We start from the raw sequence: 15,851 nt of genomic DNA, 5'->3' as shown, positions 1-15,851 counted from the left end.
TACGTGCCCCATTATGATGAAGCTCCACAAGGGCCGTTCTTTTTGTCTATTTACTCACTGCTGCAGCCCCAGGTCTAGAACAGTGGCTGACATACAGTAGGCGGTCAATAAATATTTGTCAAATGAGTCAGTGAATGAATGAATCATAGAAAAAAGAGAAGAAAAGACTAGAGAGGCAGGTTGGGGGCAAAGCAACAACAACAACAACAAAAACAACCCCCAAATAACAGGCTACGAAGCTTGGTCTTAATTAGAGCCTTAGATTAAATGGTAGGAGTGTATATACACTGGATCCCAGGAGTAGGTCTATTCAATTCTATCATATGTCCTAAACCTCTTTTAAAGCTCCATGACTTTAAGTGCCTCTTTTATATAGTAGGCACCTGCCAGGCGCTGTACATACAATAATCTTTATTCTTCACCACCCTCTGAGATATAAAAGAGATCAGTGACTTGCCCAGGTCCCTTGGCTGGGAAAATGTGCAGTCCAGATTTGACCCCAGATCTACCCAACTCTAAAAGAACTTACTGTTCAACTGCATCAATACTGCCTAGTATATAATAATGTCCATTACTAATATTTATTTCACAAGTCTAAGTGCAGAGTACTCTTTCCAAAGAATTATATGAAAAAAATGGAGATTTATCAATAACTCATGAAAAGTCGAGTACCTTGGTTGATGCCTGGTCATACTGTGCAGTTGTTCTCACCAGTTCATCCCTGCTTTTGTTCAAAACTTTCTCTTTTTCGTTTAATTCCGCTTTTGCTTTCTCCACTTGGAGTTGGAGTTCTTGAAGTTTATTCACTTGGCCTTTCATTTCTTTTTCATGTCCTTGCAGACGTAGTTCCAACTCACTCATCTTGCTCCTTAGCTCTTAAATAACAAACAAAACCCACACTTCAATTAATATATATTTTTCACGAGGACATTTACAAACTAAACTCAGAATGTACCAACGTTACTCTGCTCTGAAATCTTTGGTCAGTCAAACATAAATCAATTCACATTAAACAAAGAAGCTACTTTAATTGGATTTAATTTCAATGTTTAGTCTTTATTGTTATTTGTATTCAAAAACCCTACAGAAAGCAGGAGAAACAAATTTTCTTAAGTTTTCACAGAGAAACTTGGGGGGGGAATGTTTTTCTAAAATCGTGAATTGTATCTTATCGAGACTGCAAAAAGTGTACCACATATAACACCCTGCACTAAAATTACCGCTTGGTTTTATACACCCACAAACTAATATTTTTTTTGTGCCCATATCAATGCAAATGAGTGCTAAGCAGTGAAAAATTCACCCTCCCATATTCTCTAGTAGCTTGTCCTCCAGTAAACAGCAAGACAGTGTGAACCTCCAGTATTGCCAAAATTAACAACAATGTTTTTTTTCATTTTTTTCCCCCACATATACACAATATTGGTTCCAATGGCACTGGCCATGTGACAGGTCTCACCAGTGCACACAGATGGTGATTTTCAATCTATCATAGCACTGGAAATTATCATAGTCTGCAGACTAGATTCCAAAACACCACCTGGCACCCTTGGCTGTCAGCAGCAGCGTGGTGCAGCAGCCAAGGTTACAGGTTTCTCCCACACACACAACCTGGCAGCACACAGCAAAGCTGTCCTACAGACACATGCCACACCTCTGGCCAAAACTGGCTTGTTTCATGGGCCACAAAAGGAGCCAGGGGAGAGCCGTGGGGAGTGTCAACTGTAACCCACCTACTTGCCCCGCTCTGGAAAGTCAAAGCCACTCACCCTACTTTTCAAGTCTTCATGGCACCAGCTTTATAGTACAAATAAAGATACCTTTCCAAATGGTGATATCTTTTCTCATTATCCCAAAGACAGTATTTCACATCACCAGGCTGGGATGTTGATCACTGATGGGTCTAACAAAACACATTAGCACTTTCTAGGGCTAAAAATGTCTAGAAATTTCTGGACTTCTGAAATTATCTCAGGAAAATTTAATTTAGCTCAAGAAGTTACCTTGATTCTGGGCTTTTAATTGATCCAAAAGATGAGAATTGCTAGAATTATCACAGAAACTGCTATTAGCATCTCTATAGCCTATTTGCAAAGTTGATCTACTTGGAGTCACTTCTTGTTCCCCAGAAATATTAGATGCAGAGAAATCTCTCCTAATTGGAGTTTTTAGAGCATTGGATGAAAGACGACTTGGGGTCTTTTCTTGTTGCCATGAGAACACAGATGATGAAGCCTGATGTCGGGCAATGTCCCGGTGATTCATGGTGCTTTGGGGAATAGCCTGGCTCGCTTTCTGTGAAAACAGAAACTCTTTAGAGCCCTTTAGAAGTCAAAATATTTAAGACTATGTACTAGACTCACAGACATAAAAAAGCAAACTTATGGTTACCAAAGGGGAAAGCAGTGGGGGTGGGAGGGCGGGTAAATGAGGAGTTTGGGATTAGCAGATACAAACTACTACATATAATATAGATAAAGAACAAGGTCTTACACACAGGGGACTATATTCAATGTCTTGTAATAAATTATAATGGAAAAGAATATGAAAAAGTATATATGTATATATAATATATATATAACTGAATCACCTTGCTATATACACCTGAAACTAATACAACATTGGAAATCAGCGATACTACAATAAAAAAAAAAAGGCTATGTACTTATTTTCAAATAGAACATAAAGCCATGCCAGGAAGGTAACACTTCCACTGTGTACCAAGAAAGAACATTCATCAAGTCAAGGGAACCACTGAGTCCCAATAACCAGTGAGGAAATGTTCTAACGGTCAGACTTAGCACTGAAGGGTGAAACCAGTACCATCTGAGGCCCGATCTATTTTAAATGGGCTCAGTTTTGGTATTTATTCTGCATCCCTCATATACTTCATAAAAACACATGTGAGTACTCACTGCCATTTTGAATTCTGAAATTTGATTTTCCTTTGCCCATCCTTGGTCACCTCCCCCTGTAGCTTTGCACACAGAGACTCAAAATTCAATACTAACCCAAAGAATTCTTTCAAGAATCTCACGTTCCACCATAACACTCTCCCCCTAGAAATGTCATATGAGGTATTTGGTATTATATAATACACATTTGTGGATTTTCTGCTGTTTTGAATTCTTCTTTTTGTTCTTCTCTCTGCCTGCATTCTGACAACTATCAAGGTGTGGCTATAGAAGCTGAGTTAAATTTTTTATAGCAAGGGCTTTTCTTGCCACAGGGAAAGGTTTAATGCTTCTGGAGACCCATAGTCCTCCACAAAATAACTCTGGGAACAGATGTCAGAGCCAGAATTGATGCCAATGACTGAACTGGATAACAAAGCACATATTTCCAAGTCAGACCAGAGAATTATTGTTTAATTTTATTCATCTTGTAAGCAACGCCTTTGCTACATATCAAAACCCTGGTGATCTCAAAACAAGGGTTAAAGGCGTAAAAAGAATTAAAATTGTTAAAGCTCCAATAGGTACTTTTTTGATCCTCAGTATTTAAGGCATCTACGTCTAAATTCAGCCTTAAACTGTTTGCTAAGTTGTGCCATCTCACCAAGTTCATATGTTTAGTGGAATTGTGCCATTAAGTGCCAAACTGGAATTTTTTAAAAAATAAATAACATCATGTGCGCAGAAATGGGAAAGGTATATTCTATAGACACCAGGTATTTTCAGGGTCAGTCCTGAAACTAAAAGCTGGGGTTTCCAAAATGTGCATTTTGTTTATTTTATTGATGTTAAACAAATCTTTTCACCCACCTCTCTCTGCTTTTTTTACCCCTATCAAAATGTAATTTAAAACACTTGTCAGCAACTTATTTAAAAGAACTGGGGAGATTACGTTCATAACATTCTCACCTGAAATAAACAGTTCATTAATAATGACCCCCAAACCTCACGTCCCTGGTTGCAATCACCACATTCCATCAGAAGGCCTGAACAGGAAGCAATCGCCTCCAGGTTCCAAAGCTAGTGAGTGTCAGTTATGACTCTGGCCTCACCCTCTTCAAACTTGTTCTTTATCATTAGATCTTAACAGAGAAATAATTACATTACCACAGTTTCCATGGAATTAGGTGAACATTTAATATTTAGGGATAAAGTCATCTCCCCAATCTATTTTACTCCACTCTTACCTATTTTTAAATTTAAAAATACCATAACCAATGAGCCAGGAATTTTATTTTCTCAGTGTAAGAAAAATGTGTCAGCCCTATGTAAAGCAAATTTTTCTCTATCCTTGTTGCATCCTATATCAAAGTACTTCTTCAACTGCATACTCTATTAAAAGGCCCATAATTAATTTACCTTTGCCTGCAAGGCTTTCACCTCTGCCTCTAATCTTTTTCGTTCTTCAACTTCTTTATTATATTTTTCTTTCAGATCTTCATATTTGGAACCTAAACACAGACATTGAGATACAGTTTTACTTCGATCACTGATTTTGCAAAGAATCATTATGATAGATCGTCCAGAAATGAGTATCTTAGTACATCAGATAGAAAGAACATTTCGGTTAAGGCAACCGATACTGATCAAATTACTCAAATATCAAAATACATGGAAACATAGGCGTTTTAAATATTCCAAAACTGAATTATGTTTTAAAATACCATAGAAGGATAAAGTGAAAAGTTTAAAGGCTTACTGATGGCTCAACATAGTTCAACAGATACACAAATGTATATGTAACTAATGGCTGCTTTTTTTTTTTAATGCTAAAATTAGAAGTTGAATTCAAAGTTGAATGAATTCATTTCTTTGGCAGAATTAAAATCTCAATAAAAGAGCTATTTATACGAAGGGAAAAAATCCTTACCGCTATAATACTGGCTTGGTGTGAGTGGAGTTGCAAAAATTTTTTGTGGTGTGATGCATGGACTCATAGAGACATCTGCAGACTGTGCAGCTTGTTGGCTTCTTTCAAGTTCAGATTTACACCTGTGAGAAAAGGACCCGAGAGGATGGCAAATCAGAGCAACAGCTGTAGAATACCAACACCATACATTCTCAGAAAGCGATAAACTTACAAAAAAACCAACCCTCTAAGAATTCTTACCACTTCATTTATCCAACAGACATTTAATAAGAACTAATTTATGAGACAGTCCTTTGTCTTCAAAGGAACTCAGTCTAGTTAGGAAAACAGAAATATAAACCAGTAATTACAATGTGATAAGACAATAATGAAGATCTGTAATAACCGCCATAGTAGCAAAGAAGAGTTGGGAGGGTTGGGACACATTCCAATCAAATTTTATATTCTAGGTCAAAGAAAGACACAGTGCTACAAAAAACCCAGAATTTCAGAAACACAGGAGAAAATTGGAGCATGGGCTCAAATCATAAAACTGGATGGCATTACTTATAATATTGCCATTATAAAAACAGATTTGATATACACATCATGTCTTTTGTGATATTTTTAAAACGCATATTAAAAATCAAGTTAACATAATACATCTAGAAAAGATACTGGCAGGAAACAGATCCAAAGAACTGGAGAAAGTGAGCTATATACAGTCGTCCTTGGGATCTGTGGGTTGTTGGTCCCAGGACACCTGCACATAACAAAATCCAGGGATGCTCAAGTCCCTTATATGAAACAGCAGTCGTACACTCAGCCCTCCATATCTGTGGGTGCAGAACCTGTGGATACGAGGGCCGACTGTATTGTATATGTGTACAGAGTATCCCTACCATTTCCGTTGTAACACCCTTCAGAAGCAAACCTAAGAGAGGACTCAATTCTTGCAAGTCTCCAATGTCTCTGATTTTAACTTAACACCAGAAGTAAAATGAACACCCTAGTAGAATGGCTAATGATGTGCACCATTCTCTTTGCCAAGGACACATTACTCAAAGCAGGGAGTGAAGAAAGTAGTGAAGAAAGTGCCTCAGTGCCCTAGCTCCGCCTGCTCCAAATTCAATCCGGGAAGGAAGAAGTAATGTATGAGCTGAAAATGGCTACTCAGCAAATCAAACTGTCACATTCGAATTTACAACAGGTAAGAGCCCCCTCCAACAGAAATGTTCTATTAGCATGAAAAAAGTAACAAGAAATAAATGAATTTAATCTTAATATTTAACTCAATATTTTCCATATTGTAATTTCAACTTATAATCATTGCAAAAATCATTAGTAAGATATTTTACATGTTTTTGTACTAAATCTTCAGAATTTGGACTGTGTTGTGTGTACTTCCAGCACACCTCAATTGACACTAGCCACATTTCAAGTGTTCAACAGCCGCACGTAACCAGTGGCTACCATATTGGACACTGCAGGTCTATAGACTTCCAAAGGTGTAAAAAGGTTGGTAACTCCAGAGATAAATTTTGAAGAACTTTGCAAAACTGATGTTTCTTTGCCCTCTCAAATTCACATCTTTTCAGTAAAAAAAAATTTTTTAATTTTAAATATTAGGTAAAAGTATACCCTATTATTTTTATAAACCTTTGTATCTCCTGTCTCCTAGGGAGAGAAAAAACACAAACCACCACCACCAAAACAAACAAAAAAAAGCACTAAATTAAGCTGTTTTCTCCTAGGTTTAATTTAACTATATGAGATTGCTAATATTCACCAGTTTTTATTTGTTTGTTTGTTTTTGTTTTGTTTTAAAAAATAATTTGTTGAGGTGAAATTCAAGTAACATAAAATTAACCAGATTAAGTGAACAATGCAGTGGCATTAATTACACTCACAGTGTTGTACAACCACCATCTCTATCTACTTACAAGCCATTTCTATCATTCCACAGTAAAGCTCTTTAACCATTAAGGAATTTCTCCCCAGTGCCATCTTCCCCCAGTCCCTGACAACAACCAGTCTGTGTTCTGTGTCTATTATTCACCAGTTTTTGACCAACATTTCAAACGTTCAACCTAACTCGTTCAAGATGTACCTGAAATCGGTGGCCATTGATGGAAAAAATAAGTTCTTGCCCTGTACCTGAAGGTTACCAGTGAAAATTTTAAAACTATACTCAGGGCTTCCCTGGTGGTGCAGTGGTTAAGAATCCGCCTGCCAATGCAGGGGACACGGGTTCGAGCCCCGGCCCGGGAAGATCACACACGCTGTGGAACAACTAAGCCCGTGTGCCACAACTACTGAGCCTGCGCTCTAGAGCCTGCAAGCCACAACTACTGAGCCCGTGTGCCACAACTACTGAAGCCTGCACGCCTAGAGCTCATGCTCTGCAAAAAGAGAAGCCACGACAATGAGAAGCCCACGCACTGCAACAAAGACCCAACACTGCCCAAAAAATTAAATTAATTAATTAATTAATTAAAACTATACTCAAAAAAAAAAAAACTATACTCAATAGTTATTGTAATCTATAGGTCTTATACCCTTAACAATTTTTATACTATAGAAGAGTTTACTCAATAGTTTTTATAGTCTAAAGTTTATACAGTTTGTAAACTTTTATAAACATCTATATCTATCAACATCATAGATAATAAAAATATTTTTAAACTAAATGTGCTATGAGGGTATCCTAATCCCATGATGATGATGATAATAACTAACAACTGATAATAATGATAATATTAATGCCAACATTTAACCGTTGCTACATGTCAGGTACAACCGTGAACACTTTATATCTGCAGGCATTGCTACCAAATGGCACTTTTCAATGAAATAGAGAAATGTATACAAAAGCATGTTTTCCTCAAATGTTAAAAATACTAACATTTCTGTCTAAATTAAATTAATATTTTAAAACCAATTAATAACCAATTAATAAATTATTAAAACCAATTTTTCTAACATTGGCAGCCAAAATGTTCTTTTCAAAGAAATAATTATTCTAGCATACTGAAGTGAGCTTCCTACTTCCCGAGCACCTGCTTTCCAAAACAAATGCCTCTCTTTCATTCATTCATTCAACAAATATTTGAGGACCTACAATTGCCAGGTGCTAGGATACAGGGATGAACAACACAGACCAGGATAGAGTTTAGGAAAACAAAGAACTCAACAAGACAGAAATTTATTTATCATTCTAACATTGCAAATTATAGATAGCCACCTTCCCACATGGATAGGAAACAGAATTAGAAAAAGATTTCTGTGCACTTAAATTATCAGCTTCACCAAAAGACAAGCATATAGTTGTCCCTGGTACCTGCAGAAGATTGGTTCTAGGACCCCCTTGAATACTAAACTGTGCAAATGCTCAACTCTCATATAAAATCACATAGGTAGTATTTACATATAACCTATGCACATACTCCTGTATACTTTAAATCATCTCTAGGTTACTTATAATACCTAATATAATGTATATGCTATGTAAATAGTTGCCTGCACACAGCAAACTTAAGTTTTGCTTTTGGAACTCTCTGGAATTTTTTTTCAAATATTTTTGACCCTTGGTTGGTTGAATCTGTGGATGCAGAACTCATGGATATGGAGAGCAAACTGTAATTTTTAAACGTTTTAACTTTCAAAAGTATGTTTCCTTTGTAGGTAGAATTAAGATTATTGCAGCTATGCCAGGAAAAAAATTCTTGGCATCAAAATATTTATTAATTACAAATGGAAAAATAGTAACTTTATAATGCAGAAACCCAGATAAACACCCTAACAAGCCATCGGTTTAAAAGTCAAATTAAATCATGTTCACTCTGATATGATGCATGTCACTACTATACACGTCACTATAAAGGTGCGTCACTACTTCCGTGGTATTCTTACCAAAAATTCATAACCTCAATCTGACCCAGTGATTCTCCATCCAGGATGAATTTGCCCTCCCAAAGGACATTTGGCAGTGCCTGGCAACATTTTTGACTGTCAAAATTTGGAGATGGTGTAGGTGCTACTGGCATCTAGTGGTAGAGGCCAGGAATTCTAAGTACCCTACAGTGCACAGGGCAGCCTTCCACAACAAAGAATAATCCAGTCCAAAATGTCAATTCTGCCATTGTTGAAAAACAGCAGACGAACCCAAATTGAGGACTATTCTACAATAAAGGAGACTAGTGCTCTTTAAAAATGTCAAGGTCACGGGACTTCCCTGGTGGCACAGTGGTTAAGAATCTGCCTGCCAATGCAGGGGACACGAGTTCGAACCCTGGTCCGGGAAGATCCCACATGCCATGGAGCAACTAAGCCCGTGTGCCACAACTACTGAAGCCCGCATGCCTAGAGCTCGGGCTCCACAACAAGAGAAGCCACTGCTATGAGAAGCCCGCACACCACACAAAGAGTAGCCCCTGCTCGCCACAACTAAAGAAAGCCCACGCGCAGCAACAGAGACCCAGCACAGCCAAAAATAAATAAATAAATAAATACATTTATTAAAAAAAAAAAAAATGTCAAGGTCACAAAAGACAAGAAACCATCAGAGCTTAGAAAAAAAAGTAACTAAGACTCGGCGCAGCCAAATAAATAAATAAATATTAAAAAAAAAAAAAGTAAGAAAACATCAAGTAAATGCAATGTGGAATCCTGGATCAGATCCTGGAACAGAAAAAGGCCATTACTGGAAAAATGAGCGAAATTCCAATAAAGTCTGTAGTTTAGTTAATAGTATTGAATTAATGTTTATTTCTGATTTGGTCATTGTACTCTGGTTATGTAAGATGTTAACAATTGTTTCTGGAAGTCTAAAGTTATTTCAAAATAAAATTTTTTCTTAAAATTTCTGGGTGTATATTCATGGAATTAACAATAGGGCAATTTGCTAAAGTCTTTTTTGCTTTTAGTGTTTATCACTCCTTGTTATTTTGACAAAATTCCACTACTAGAACAAGAAGATTCCATTTATAAGCTAGCAGTGCTCAAGGCCCATTAAATTTATTTTGATTAATGCCTCTAGTTGTTTGGGGGATTTTTTTTTTAATGGAAAAGTAGTAATAAACACTTTTTTTATTGCCTAAATATGGAATTGATATTGGTGAATTGATTATGTAATGCTTAAGATGGAAGATGGGTCTCTCGGATGGGGATCTCAGTAGGAAAGTCTTCTAGACTTCACTTCCCTCCTCTCCAGCTGAGATTCCATGGCACCTGACTTCAATCACTCTCTTCCAATATCCTCAATTATTCCACTGTCTTCTATCCCATCACCCTTGCCCCAAAACCCTAAATCGATCCTCCTGTATACCTTCTCAGCATTTATATACTAAAGAAAGGAAAAAAAAAAAAACCTCATTAAACGCTATAGATTGGTCCCACTATAAATTCCTGGCCTCCAATCTCAGCTGAGCCCTCAGCACTCCTCAGTCCTTTTGAAGTTCCCTAGTTCTCTCATTCTCTACAACAGCTTTTCCACGCAGAGGAAACAGAAGCCGTCAATATAAGCCATGCTTTAACTTCCCTCCATCTTTTCAGTAACCACTGTTGATAGTTTTGGAATATTTATTACTGCATACCCTAGTAACAAACACAGTGCCTGGCACATGAAGCAGCTTAATAAACATATACTGAATAAGTGAATGAATAAGCTAGCAACCATTTAATGAATTTATATAGTACTGAGCCATGCAACAATAGGACTGAAGCATTTAAGAAAAGAATTAATCTTCCTCAAATCATTGTTCATTCCACTGGAAAGAAAAAATTGCAATGTGTAATAATTACACCATAAAAGGGAAAGATAGCTGCATCTGATGAATATATACAAAGACATCTATAATAAATACCATTCCCAAAAAAGTTACCTTTTAAGTTCCTGTTCCAGTTTTTCTATTTGCTTTTTGCTTGAGTTCAGTTGTCCTTCTTGGAAATTCACTTGTGACTCCTTGACTTGAAGTTCATGAGAAATCTTCTGCTTAGTCTTCTCCAGATTTTCACATATTTCTATCAAGCTTTGGTTCTCCCTTTTCAGGTTTGCACCCTCAGTTTTTTCATTCTCAACCTAATGCGGATTATTCAAAAGGAACTAGGTCTCTTACTCATGAATTTACCAAATATTATCTGTTAATCTAACACTGATGACTAATTTTCTGAGATACGGTTGTAAAAATCCAGAAGTCAGTGCTTGATGTACACCGAAATTTTAGATGATCTCACTTTGAAGCCTATTGATAGAAAAGTTTTGTAAAGTCGTGTATTACAGTCTTTGGTTAGGGCTACACAAACCCATCCTAGAAAGAGAGGCTTTAGTATGCTTTCGAGAATTAAAAAATCAAAAATAAATCTTATAAACCCTCTCTTAGCTATTCATTTTCAAGTTCAGCTGCTAAAACCAGTTACTGTAAGAAACTGAAAAATTCTCCCACTAGCAAAAACATTTTAGGAGCTGTAATTGTATTACTATGGGTTGGCTAATGCAAATGTATGAAGGAAGTACTATTTAAGTTTCCATTTACTAGTCCTGGAGAGAGGTGGGAATACCAAGGTGAAAAGCTCACTCTCAGAAAGCGATAGCTATTTGGACTGCAAAGTGCTCTAATATTGATCCCAGATTCAGAGCCAGAGACTTTCGGCCATGTTGGTGCAGAATGCAAAAGCAATGCCCAATTCTTGGTCCTAAACAGAAGTGAAAATGGAACTCAGCAGCCCTACACATTAGCAGGTTAGCAGAAATGAAAACAAAGAATGGAGAAAATGAGATAATTAAAATTAAAATGACTCAATAGGGGAGGGGACTTCCCCTGCAGTCCAGCGTTAAGACTCAGCGCTTGAGCTTCCACTGCAGGGGGGCGCGGTCCCATCCCTGGTCGATGAACTAAGATCCCACATGCCATGTGGTGTGGCCAAAAAAAAGACTCAATAAAGGAGAGGAGGGGGGATTACCACCTGAAGATCGCAAAATCATTTTTCTCTAAATTGAAAAGACCAGGACAGAACCATTCATCCAAATAATGAGAGAACAGTTTTAAATACCAGCATTTCAGTGATACCTTCTGTTTTTGCTTCTGCAACGCGGCCTCCAGGGTTTCAAGTTGAAACTGCCTTTGCTGCCTTTCTTTCTTCAGTTTGTCGAGCTGTCCTTCAAGCTCTTGAATTTTCTGAAGAGCTCTTGTAGGCAGGCCTTCCTTCCATTCTTCCAAAGCCCAGCTCATTTTTCTCTCGTTTATTATTTAAACATTTATAAATAAACTGAAAAGAATAAACAGACTGTTGGTCTTACTAGAGTAAAAAGAAACTTACAGTCTCAGAGACTAACTAATCTACATAACCACCTCTAAGAATCAAGTTTCAAAACTTCATGTTTCAAAAGATAACAAAGTATAACATCCATCTTCTCCACCCTCTGCAAGGTGACTACCAATAACTGACTGTGAAGTGTCAATAGTACACAATATGCTTGTTTGGCTTCCCCTTGCTTTCTGGTTTTCTTATATCTCATTTTTGACTTCTTATATGGCTACCTGCTTTCTACCACTCAGTTTGTTTTCATTGTACAAGACATGAATATTTTGCTATAAGGTTTCTGGTGAAATAGGTCTTACAGGACAAATAAAATGCATGATAAGTTACTTTGCAAATGCTCTTCTTTCCTCTCTCATGTCATTAATTCCCACTCATACTCTGTCCCTCTTCCTCCAGGAAGCCTTCCCTGAGGACAACCATCATAATCTGGTCATATCTCCCCATCAGAGTCTCTCATGGCACAGGTACCTCCTTTTCCTCCCAAGTGGTTATCATTTGTTGAGTCAATGCATGCATGAACAAAGGGTGAATGCCATACTAGCACTAGAGTCACTGCAAAATGCAGTAAAGTCATTCTCCAGACAGACCCTGACCAGGAATCAGGTATATAGCCTTAGTGATTCAAATCCCTGCTCAGCAACCTGCAAGATGTGTGACCTTGGGCATGTTATTTAACACCTCTGTGCCTTGGTTTCCTCATTTGTAAAATGGGAATAATAATGGTGGTGGTTCCCTAAAGCTTTAGAACAGTATCTCCTGATAAGCTTTCCATACATATTAGCTATTATATTAGTCACTGAAAATGCTTTTTCATTTGTATACTGATGCCTATGGCACCAAGACAGAAATGGCCTACCTCTTTCTCAGACATATCTTAGAAAATTTAAATCAGCTGGGAGAAAAGTATGGCAATTATTCTTTATTGATTAGCCTTTAGAACTTAAATGAAAGAAAAAGCATTCATTTTCCAGTTATTTTAGCAACAGGATGAGAATCCGTTTTTTACTAAATGAAGTCCACAACCATTTTAGCGTTTTGTTTCAGTCGACTTTATCAATGAAATTTTTTATCAGAACAATTAATAAATAGTTGATGAAAGTACTAAGTATAATAAAACTTTTTTCCAAATATTAAAAGAGAAGGAAGGGTCTCGGAAAACACATAATTTAGTATCAAGCCTTGGAGAGCTGTTTTCTCTGCCATTCCCACCTCCCACCCCACCCTTTTAGTTCTTTGAACACAACATCTTAAATTCCATTCCCATTTACCCAAAAACTACTTAAAGGAGTCTCATGCCGCTCCACCAACAAAGGACAATTTACACTGCCCCAATAGGCTACTCCTTCTATTCCAAACTAGCTTGCTCATTCAGGGGTTCACGGGTGGGTTTATCATACCTCAGAGGCACACAACTACAACTCCTAAACAATTCTGCCAGCCACTGAAATCATGACATCCATACGCCATAGCGAACAAAATATTAAAAGGAGCAATTTAAAAAGATGATAGAGATGATGGAAATAAACAGAAGGAAGACTGGCAAGTTAAATGCTTTTCCACTTCCGAAGTCTAAGATACAGCAACAAATAAATGGTTAAAGCAATCACCAGACCCAAGCTAATTTTCATTAGAGGGGACTTTGACAGATTAAGGCATCAACCATTCAACAATCTCTATGGAGCCACTGGGAGAAAAGGACAAAAAATGCAATCCTCAAAGATGTGAGGGGCAAAGTGATGGGAGTGGGGGGCGGGGGTGGGTGATGAAGAAAAGCCCTGGATATCTAGGTTCCTGCAAAAAGGATCTGCAGGACTATGCTCCTTCCAGAAAATGCTCTTTCTGGCTTAACCGTGGGGAGGACACTCTCCATGCCCGAATCACTCAACCCCAGAAAGTGCCCGAGGCAGCTCTTTTGTGACCGTGTGACCCGCCCACCCCCGGCACGGCAGGCCCGTTTTGCGCTTTCCCTTTATCAGAATTCCCCATCTCCACCAAGAAACCCAAGTTCCCGCCTAAAGTGCCACCGCGGAGCCTGTGAATGAAAACTCTGCCTGCTCCTCTAGACCAGGCTCAAAGTCATTTATTTCTGAGTCCTCATCCCATAGCGGAGCCAGGAACACAGGCGCAGCCAAATAAACGTGGAAGGCGAGAAAGAAATGCTCTCGCAACTAACAATAGGCACACCAACCCGCTGCCCGGATCAAAACCCTCAAAACTAAAGTTTGCATTTCCTCCACGCAACAAAGGACCGATGTCCAAATTTCAAATAGGCGCGGAAGGCTGCTAGTAAATACCTGCTGATCTCCCAAGTCTTTTACCTTACAAAGGAGGACATTGATCCTCCAAAGGCGAGCCCGTGACCGAGCAGGGCCTCCGGACACTAGTGCGAGCCCACTTTCACCAGGAGCAGAGGGGGGCCGACACCACAAAGAACTTGGCCCGGGGCAGATTCCCCAGTTCCGTCAGGAGGGAGGAGGCGGCGGCCCGCTGCACCTTCAGTGCCTAGGAGGGCGATCCCATAGGCATCCCCGCCCAGTAACCCCCTGCAGAAGGCCAACAGCTCCCTCACTCCCGCCGCCAGAGCCGGGACCCAAGCACAACGCTCACCTTGCTGGCAGAGAAGGGAAAACAACCCTTCAGAGAGTCGGGTCCTAGTACAGCCGCCGCGGGCTGGAGCACAGATTCCAATTCAAACTGCCCGCGACCGACACCCGTTTTCGATTCGCTCGCTTCTGGCCCAGACCAAACTCATCTCAAAACCTATTGGTCATTGTCAGCAGCTGTCAGCCAATCCGCTTCTGCGCACTCGGACTGCCGTCTTTGATTGGTCCTTTTGGATGGATTTAAAAATCAAGCCACAAGAGCAGAGCGGCCGGTGCTGGTGCTACAGTGTTTTTTGTTGTTGTGGGGAGGCGGAGCCCACGTGCTGTAGCTGAGGCTGGGAGGCGTTATGAACCGCTCTTTCCGCAAAAGCCAGGGATGGGCCGAATGATTAGGAGGGTGAGGCCTATCGGCTACAGCCCGCGGGAGTGCGCTGTCTGGTGAAAACTCAATACTGCACACACATATCTACTTATTTATTAAATACATAACTTAGGACATAAATACTAAGTACTGTGCTGCCATGTGTTCTTCATCCCGTGTCATTCTTAACAATTCTTTGAGGAAAATATTCTTATTTTGATTTAAAAGTTAACTGAAGCACACAGAAGCTAAGTCATTTGAAATTGAATCTAGAGCATGCAGGATCTCACTCTTAACTGCTGTTCTCTATTGATCATATTCTAAAGAGGTGATTCTGAACATGTGTTAGCTGGGATTCCAGGGGAGAACACTGTAGCCAGAAGAATCGTCGAAACAGGATGCAACCCCTCCTTTTCTATGAAGCTCACTAGTATTGTGGGTATTTATGTACCCGTTTTATTTCTCTCAACTAAAAATAAGCTTCTAAAGGCAGGAGCAAAACAATGAATTGTTAAGTTAATATATCTCTGATGCTGTTTTCTTCCTCAATAGATTCCAGTCTTTCTGTCTCCCTCTCTTTACCTTTCATTAGACTGTTCCTGCAGCCCCTTACCTTTCACTGAATTCTGCTCATCCTTCAGTACACCATTCAAATGCCACTTTCTTCTTAAAATTTCACTATTCCCACCCACCCCTTAGAAATAATAATTTCCTAGGCCTTTCCTAGAGCTTGGTTTATACTTCACTTTTAGGATTTTTGCCGT

General features: G+C 38.8%; 1 protein-coding gene across 1 annotated transcript in view; it reads right to left on the bottom strand.

The window, feature by feature from the left end:
• The window catches only part of CENPF (centromere protein F), a 77,229-nt gene extending 62,374 nt beyond the window's left edge, over positions 1–14,855 (bottom strand). The window contains exons 1-7 of the mRNA XM_082398957.1: positions 14,731–14,855; positions 11,871–12,069; positions 10,686–10,882; positions 4,825–4,946; positions 4,314–4,405; positions 2,004–2,295; positions 673–875 (exon numbers count right to left, since the gene is read on the bottom strand). Coding sequence (XP_082255083.1) covers positions 673–875; positions 2,004–2,295; positions 4,314–4,405; positions 4,825–4,946; positions 10,686–10,882; positions 11,871–12,032 — 1,068 coding nt within the window. The 5' untranslated portion in view covers positions 12,033–12,069; positions 14,731–14,855. The remainder of the gene's footprint in view (positions 1–672; positions 876–2,003; positions 2,296–4,313; positions 4,406–4,824; positions 4,947–10,685; positions 10,883–11,870; positions 12,070–14,730) is intronic.
• Between the last annotated feature and the right edge of the window lie 996 nt (positions 14,856–15,851).

This window comes from Balaenoptera borealis, assembly GCF_965194805.1.
Source record: "Balaenoptera borealis genome assembly, chromosome: 1".
NCBI lineage: Eukaryota > Metazoa > Chordata > Mammalia > Artiodactyla > Balaenopteridae > Balaenoptera > Balaenoptera borealis.
The sequence above is the reverse complement of the archived record's forward strand: the minus strand, read 5'-3'. Positions and strand labels throughout refer to the sequence as shown.